The 8,949-nt window shown below is 39.3% G+C and overlaps 1 protein-coding gene across 1 annotated transcript in view; it reads left to right on the plus strand.

Annotated features, from left to right (window-relative positions):
• PARK2 (parkin RBR E3 ubiquitin protein ligase) overlaps positions 1-8,949 on the plus strand; it is a gene marked incomplete at its 5' end in the record, with an annotated part of 569,778 nt that overhangs the window by 439,273 nt on the left and 121,556 nt on the right. The window contains one exon of the mRNA XM_017746201.1: positions 3,569-3,630. Within this exon, the coding sequence (XP_017601690.1) occupies positions 3,569-3,630 (62 nt within the window). The remainder of the gene's footprint in view (positions 1-3,568; positions 3,631-8,949) is intronic.

An 8,949-nucleotide genomic window follows, 5' to 3' on the forward strand; every position in this document is an offset into this window, starting at 1 on the left:
CTCGTTGTAACAATGTGTTCATAGCATGGGCAAGAGAGACTCCTCTTCCTAAATGGACTGAACAAGGTTATTATGGAAGTGGTAAACAGACTGAACACCTCAAGGGTTGTCTTTTTACATTGTCAGTGGGAGAAGGGAGAAGGGGTGGGGGGGGAGGAGAGGCATTCTGAAGATGTGGTATGATATTTTTTTTCCTTTTTCCCTCTTTTAGGTCTGTTAATAAACTTCTTTATATTCTTTCAAGTTTGGTGCCTGCTTTGCTTTTCTCCTAATTCTTATCTCACAGAAGATAAACAGTAATGAGTATTTTGGACCAAACCACTACACTAAATTGGTGTTTCTGCCCGGTTACAAACCGAACGCGCTACATTGCTGGAAAGAACCATGCCAACAGTGACATAGTTTTTAAGCTCTCTCTTTGCTAGTAACGTCAGGATCTGTTGTATAATCAGCTAAGCAAGATCCAGTGAAAATCTGAACTATGAAAAGATTGAAAACTAGGTTGGGCAAGTCTCTGAAAAACAGACTATACAAAATATTGTATTTGGAAGAGGATGCAGCAGTGGATGACTACTAACACTTAAATATGTATGGTTTTGATAGAATCATAGAATAGTTTGAGTTGGAAGAGTCATCTAGTCCAGCCCCCCCGCAATAAGCAGGGACACCTTCAAGTAGGTCAGGTTTCTCAGAGCCCTGGCCAGCCTGACCTTGAATGGGGCAACCCATTCCAGTGTTTCACCACCCTTACCATAAAAACACTTCTTTCTTATATCTAATCTAAATCAACTCTCATGCAGTTTAAAACCATTACCCCTTGTCCTTTCACCATAGGCCGCCCCTAAATAATTTGTCCCCATTTTTCTTATAAGCCTCCATCAAGTTCTGGAGGGCTGCTGTGATGTCTCCCCCAAGCCTTCTGTTTTCTGGGCTGAACAATCCCAATTCTCTCACCTTTCCTAATAGACCAGGTGCTCCAGCCCTCTGATCATCTTGGTGACCTTGCTCTGGACCCACTCCAACACACCCACATCCTCCTGATGTTCTGGGGACCCCAGACCTGGATGCAGTTACTCCAGGTGGGATTCTCACCAGAGCAGAGCAGATCAGCAAGATTCCCTCCCTCTCCCTGCTGCCCACGCTGCTTTGGATACAGCTCAGGACACGTTTGGTTTCTGGGCTGCAAGTGCTCATTGCCAGCTCATGTCCAGCCTCTCACCCCCCACCCCCAAGTCCTTCTTGGCAGGACTGCTCTTAATCCATTCATCCCCAGCCTGTATGGTAGAGAGGATGCATGTAAAGAGTTCTTAAAGGGGAGATTATATAATTGATGTGTGAGGGCAGAATAGGATGGATTTCTGGGAGAAAAATGGTTCTCAGGAAATATAATTTCAAGGAGAATGGAGAGAAAAAGTTCTTGCTAGGGAAGAAAAAGGAAACCTTCCAGTTTTAAGGAGTTTAGTGAATAACAAATTGGAAAGGATAAGAGGGAAGAAAGAAATAATTGATTGAAGTAGAAGCTGTAAGGACTCCAAAAAGCAGAATGCAGTTTAGCTGGTGTTCTAAAGCTAACATCTGTCAAAGATTAGCTGGCAGCATTACATGAAATCATAATTATCCTCTACACTTAGAAATTCTTATAGCAGTATGCAATCAATGTAGATTTTCAGGGAAAATCACATGCAGGAAAAAAATATTGCTGATTATGTAAGAACTTGAGGCTAAGAGAGAGGAACCGTGTTTTATACAATAAGTTTTGATTTGAAACACAGAGAAGACAACAGCTCTGGACTACAAGTCAGGGCATGGGTCAAGAAGTTAGTGAGACAGAGTTGGATTGAGATGTAAATCCCAGTGAGAAGACAAGGAAATGCTGTGTAGCAGCAATTCTGTGGTAGGAGTAGCAAGGACAATTAAGTACATTGAGAAAGAGAAAGAATAAACATCATGGAAAAAATGAGAAAAGAAATTTAAAGGTGATACACGGGTTGTGCTTCTAGAAGTTGAGGAGAATAAAATCTGATTAAGAAATAATGACTTAGAGCTAAAACTCACACCCTCAAATATATGAATATCCTTGTGCACGAGGAAGAGGTGGGTAAAAAGAAGCCTGTAAGGATATCATAGGTTTCATTAAATGGGAAGAAATACTCATATTTAACGAGAGACAAGTCATTAATAGACAACTCTTACTATATGCTTAAACCCGGGCCAACTTTAAACCTTGTCTACCTTTGTAAGGGTTTGCTGATGAAGTTGTGTAGATGGTGCATTCTTCACCTATTCCTCCACTGAATGAAGATAAGACATTTACCAGCAAAAGACTGACTTGAGTAACATTTAAATCAGTTCCCTAAGTGGAAAAATGTATGCAATTACAAGACTAGTGTCATTTTGTCTATTGTTTGGTTTTTCGCCTTTTTAGTATGCTGCTTTCAAGTGTAGCTTTTCCTTCTGCATCGCTAAGACAGCTATGCCAACAGAAATTGTGAGTGTAGGTCGTGTCTCATTGGCCTTGAGTAAAACCCTGGTGCTGGTGGAGATTTTTCTGATAATTACATCCAAATTAATTTGTATTCTTTTAATGGCAGTCATTAAGAGTGAAAGGTAACTATTTGTAGTTGCATCAGCAGAAAACCAGGTTGATAAAGATCACGGTGCCACCCATTTTCTGAGGGGAACTATGCTCTTTATTCCTTTTAAGAAATGTTCTCTGTTCGCAAAGAGATGCTTCAATTTATGGTAAAAAGAATAAAGCCCAGATAGCTTTCTCAGTCTGCACTTTCATCCATTGTCAGGAATTAGTCTAGTAGTGTACAAAAGTCATTTACAAAAGTAGTGTTCAGCAGCCTTGGATTGCATTGCCAGGAAGGTAACCACGGTCTAAACAGGGGATTAAAGCGGCAGCTATCAAGACATATTCTTTCTTACTGGCTGGTACAGATGTGAAAGTTTGTAGTGATTGAAAATTAATCTCATTGCAAAATTCTGGCAAATCACTCCTCTGCCTGTGTTCTTGGTTTGTGTGTTAACACTAGCAGGTAACAGCCATATATATGTGAAATGGGTTATATTTGCAACAGCCAAAATTAAAGGGATCTGTGGGGCCTATGAAATCCTTCAGGGAATCAGGAAAAGCATGTATTATTCTTAGAAATGAGTCCAAACCTGTTGTGTGAATCAGAATTCAGCTTTGGGCAGCTCCAATGTTTTGATGAGAGATCCTCTCTTAACAGGCTTTTTGGCTTATACTAAGGGTTGGCAGTATCTGGCAGACAGTGCTGCCCTTTTCATCTTGCTTTTGTTTGTAGTCCTTTGGGGAAAGGGCTAAAATATTCAGAATATAACCTTTCTAAGTGTTCTTGGTAGCATGCTCCAAAATGTGGAAGGATTATTTGATAGATGGCTTTCAGTATTCTGGTGCCTGCAGAGCCATGGCTAATCTTTCTAATCTTCTTTATCTAAGGTAATCTGTATATTCTATCCTCTCTGCATCTATGTGTCTTATGCTGAAACTGCTCTGACAGGAAGCTCTAAAATGCCTATTTTTTTTTTTTCTTTCCAACAGCTGGCTGCCCAGATTCCTTGATTAAAGAACTTCATCACTTCAGGATTCTGGGAGAAGAACAGGTAAGTTAGCATCTCAAAGGCAGCATCTTAATGTCATGAAAGATAGACGCTAATGAGGCAGTTTCATCTCTCTCCAGGGAGACAGAGTGTATCTCATGACCCCCAAAGACCTGAAATGTGGGAAAAAAACCACACAGGAGTTATATGTGAGAGCTGGGGTTTTTTTCAATCTATCCGTCAGCCTTGACAGGTTATTAATTGGTACATCTGCTACCTGCCACAGTTTTTCAGCTTTTGACTACTGCAGTAAACAGACTCTCTAAAGCAGCAGACAGACAAACAATCTGACTAAGGGATTGGTACTTACAGCTACTCATGATATTATCTCTCCCTTTGTGTGTCCCTTTTTCTCTTTTAAGAGTGTTTCTCATAATTATAGCTGTACTTTGCACTCAGAAAACTATTTCTGTAGAGGCACCTAAGGAAAGCCTAAATGAAGTATGCTTTACAGCACTCACAAGAAGGTCAGTTATTATTTTGTCAATAATGAAATTAACGTACAGAGGTATTGAGAAGTGGCCTTAAATTTTGAGAGACAGGTTGAATTTTCAAACCCTCAATGCTTCTGAAATTCAAGTTGTCTTTATCTCTGAAGTATCCCTCCTAAGGTAGTGGTTACAAAGCCTGACTGCCTGACACAGAGCTACAGGTGCTAGGGACCAGGGGGCTGAAAGCCCAGCATTAGTGTGTTGTACATGACAACATCCACATCTTTTAATGAACCTGGCACCAAGGGACTTACACAGGGTTGTATGAGGCCTGTGACAGAGGTAGGAGCAACTCCTGAGATGTTAATTCAAAGTCTTTTTTCATCATTTTAAAATCTTATTATATTGTCAGGAACACCCCATTGCTTCTCCTTTCCCTGTCACTCTCCCTTTTCTTATTACTGCTGTTACAATTTCTGGACTTCCGATTTTCGTCCACAACCCCCCACTTCAGTTGTTGTAGAGAGTTACAGGTCATGTTTTTCAGGCACTCAGTTTTTCCTTAGCAAGAAGGCAACATGAAGGGGAGTGTGGGAGGGTTTGTCTGACAAGAATTAAAAAAAAAATAAAAATAAAAATAGATTAAAAAAAAAAAAAAGACAGAAAACAGAATAGGCCAAAGGAGATACTGGAAGTGGGAATCTGGCGAGATTGAGGATTTAGGAAGAGGAAATAAAAGAAGTTACAACTAGGATTGATGGGGCCAAGAGACTGATTAGAGCTACCTGACAAATGGAGGGCAGAGTGAGATGAAGCTTGGGTAAAGTGAAGAGATGGGGTTGGTTCATGGAAGGGATTGGTAGTAGAAACCGGATTGATAAGGATAAGGGTCTGACAAGGAGCGTGGACCAAGGACTGGAAGGGAATGACCAAATACGGAAGCTTGCTGAAGACACTGGTAGATAAAGGAAGATCTGCACTTAAGGTGCATGAAGAGGTGAAGATAAGCAGACTAGGAAGAGTGGGACAAAAGGAGAAATTTGAGGGAAAAGTAAGGAACAGCTAAACCAAAAGGCTGCAAGTATGAGAGAGAGGACTAAATCAGACAGACTTGACAGCTTCCCTGGCAAAGCCCTGAGAATGGAGTTGTGGACTGTAGCCTGACTAATGACCCCTGACAGAGCATCATATTTAACTGATGGACTTTCTTTGCAAACAGTGAACATTGTCATGAGGCTTGAATTATTTCATTAGCCTATACAAGTATAAGGATTATTGCAAATATATTCTGTCCCTACAAAAGCATTGTTATCATGAGTCTACTGAAGACCACAGTAGCTTTTGTTTGAAGTTAGCACACTCTTTGATAGTCAGGAAATAAATTGGTACAAAACCAAGACAAAAAAAAAATTAAAGTACATCTAAATAAAAAAGAAAGGAATTACAGGCAAAGTCCTTATTCATGTGACTATCTATTTATTTCTTATGTTTATTTAGTTAGATATTTGCTTTTTAAAAAGACCTAAAATGTGTCTTCTTCTGTTATCACGTATACTACATAGAAAAATTCATAATTAATTATAACACTATTTTATTCAGACTCCTTACAATTTCAGTATTATAAACCATCATATATTTTCTCCAGGAAATAGCCAGAGAAATACAGGGACATGTTCCTGCTTCATATCCAATCTTGATTTATTTTTAAAGTGCTTATGCATTTAAAGCCAGATTATAAAAGCAGAATGGACTATTGTGATAATCTGTTCTGATCTACTTTAGAATACACATTACATGACTTTTTTGGATTAATTCTTGTTTAAACTGCAGTTTATTGCCTAGAAAAGCATTTATTCTTTGTTTACAAATCACTTGCAGACCTTAGATCCTATTATACCTCTCAGTAGTGAAAGACAAAATATTCCCAGCTTCCTACCTTTCCACCACTCTACCAGCACCAACATGCTTCCTATGTTGCATATCTCCCATTCGTCAGAGTTCAAACAAAAAACCCCTGGTCTCCCCCTTTTGTTCACTGAGCATTTGTTTCCAGTAAGTAAAAATATAAATAAATTGACCATGTAAATGGTCATATAAATGTAAATACTGACCATATAAAATGTTTGTTGAGGTCATTAGGAAAGAAAGGTTTTGGGTGGTTTTCAGGATCGAACCTCTTGAAAACATGTGTCTGCCTGTCTATCTGAATTGTCATTATATAAATGTAAGCATTGATGGAAAACCAATGCTGAGAAATAGAAGTGTGAAGAGTTACTGATTAATATTTCCTTACAGGAATTGTATAATAATAATAAGACTCTTGTTCAAAATTTCCATGTCTTCTATTCCTTTAGGAACATATATTGCAGGAAATTTATTCTAGCTGGAAAATCTATCTTTTAAGGTTTAGCTGATGGCAATAAGATAGTTTTTAAAGAGGGAATCAGTTTTTAGGCTTTATGGAAAGACACAGTCATAGTCTGCGTGGTGAAATAGAAGAGTACAAGCTTCCCTGGTACACGATATGCATTGGGGATACCTAATTTACCACATAAAACCAGCTTCCAGAGTAATTGGCTTAAAAGGCAACACCAATACACTCAGCAACAGATTGCTACCCTACTTGACCTTTTGAGAAGGTGCCAGAGAGTCTGACCCAGGAAAAGTCTCCAGGAGCAGCTTTGACTGGCTTTTTTGGACCCCCTTTTCACAGACTCTCCCAGTCCACAAAGGTCTGTACAGGACAAAGAGAGTCTCCTGCACATGGAGTCCCAGGAAGGGTAAAGCCTGAAGCTTTCTAATTGCCCAAAGCTCTGCTGCACCTTCTCTTGCCATTTGCTCTCACTTTTCATAATCCATCATTTTCCCCTAGCTTAATGGGTGCAGCCCAATCTGCTGGCTAACTCCTCCATTTCCTAAGTACCTGAGATACAGTCAGGATCGGGTTGAAAGATTTATTAAGTGGGGAGCTACTGAAAAATAGCACAATGTAAGAAAATCTCCTGCAGTAGCCATTTGCCCTGTCAGGCTGGCTGTCTTTACAAGTAAATGTTTCTACAAGCGGTGATAGTACAAGCTGCTTACAAAAATATGCTAAAAATGCACCAAGTATGGGCTCTGTTCAAATACAGTGGAGGGCAGGTAAATTCTACAAGCCAATGCCAGAGACAGCAGAGAAAACACTCTAATTCAAACATAAACACAATATACCAGCCTAGCAAGATGACTTGCAGTGAACTGTTATGGAGTCTCCCTAATGACTCTATGAGAAACTTCCCTCTTGTCCCCAAAGTGATAAAAAAAGTCTTGTTTAATTGTTTAAATGGAATATTGTGATTCATGAATAAAATAGCAGCTACATCTGAAGGCTGGAAGGGAAAACAAATAACGTGAGAGCAAGCAATCTGCTGCTATACCTGAGTGCCCCCAACAGGTCACAGCACAGATGAAGCAGATGACTTGCTAGTGACAGAAAAGGAAGCTGCTAAGTAACGTATAGCTGCGCTTCTCTGTTACATCATCTGCTCTGACAACTTTGCAGGATGTATTGGCCAGTTCCTTGATATTTTGACAGGGGAATGATCAATTTTAACAGATCTCTCCTATCAGCTGCTAGTGAAATATCATATCACTGCTCACTTTTTTTTAGAAATGATGTAAGCATTTATATCCCTGGAATCTGAGCAAGCTTGAATGGGGGCAGTTTGGAGAGGGGGAGGGGGTGTCTGTTTTGTGGGGGTTTTGGTTTTTGAGTTTTTGGAAGTTTGGAGAGGGGGAGGGGGTGTCTGTTTGTTTTGTGGGGGTTTTGGTTTTTGAGTTTTTGGGCTGAGGGGGGATTCCCACATTTCCTTGTCAATTAGGGAAAATTTATGCAGAGGAATACCCTAGAATACCCTATTTTGAAAATCTCTAGATGCACGTTCCCATGCTCTTCAAAGGTGGTGTGGGCTTGCACTAGTTTTCCCAGTGAGCTTTAACTTTAGGAGATACAGAAATCAAGTATGAAATTAACACAGCGTGGTTAGAGATCATTTAACATTAATTGAGGTTTGGAAGGATTTTGTATACAATGTGTGCATGTGTCAAGGCTGATTTTTTTTTTTTAATTGCAATACTTGCTAGAGGAATTTTTTTTCTCAAATGCGTGCTACTGAATATTCATATAAATCCAGTCTTAAAGTAATTGATATATATTTACCCATTCAGGCAAAAGTAATGTCGTATGACAATTCTAATTAATCAGCTGAGTTTAGTGCAGGAAACTGTCAAATATGATCAGCAAAGTGCTTCTGAAGTATTTGTGGTTAAGATTTTTTGATAACTACACTTGGAAAAAATACAAGCTACATCTCAGTAATTCAAATCATTTCAAGAACAGAATAAATTTTTCATTGGATTATTTCTCCAAGTCCTAATAATTAAGCCAAAGCTATTTTGTTAGTATTCTAAAACCTTAATCTTTACAAGTGTACTTTCTTACACCTCTGCTGCTTCCCACCCAGTCCCCTGGCTTCAGCTACTACTCAATATAAGTGATACCTACACACATCTCTCAGTTTCTGCCATTTTTCTGTCTAACATCTGTTTTCTCTCCATCTCATTTGGCTCACCTTTTGGATTTGTCATCACCATCCCATCACCCACTCTCTGAGCTACTGCATTCAAGTCTAGATCCTCTTTACACCACTTTTTTTTTTTAATAGCTAGAACTTCACAACAAATTTTATAGTCTTCCAACTTCATATGATTAGTGATATGCCTCTCTTTCCTTCCTGTACTGTACCTGCCTGGAATATCTCCAAACCACCTTCTTCCCTCACTCAGAGGTAGCTGGGATTTGTGTGAATTCCTCAGCTTTGTCTCTTACGGAGTATCATAACTTTAGCCTTTA

The sequence above is a fragment of the Corvus brachyrhynchos genome, unplaced genomic scaffold (genome assembly GCF_000691975.1).
Source record: "Corvus brachyrhynchos isolate BGI_N302 unplaced genomic scaffold, ASM69197v1 scaffold70, whole genome shotgun sequence".
Taxonomy (NCBI): domain Eukaryota; kingdom Metazoa; phylum Chordata; class Aves; order Passeriformes; family Corvidae; genus Corvus; species Corvus brachyrhynchos.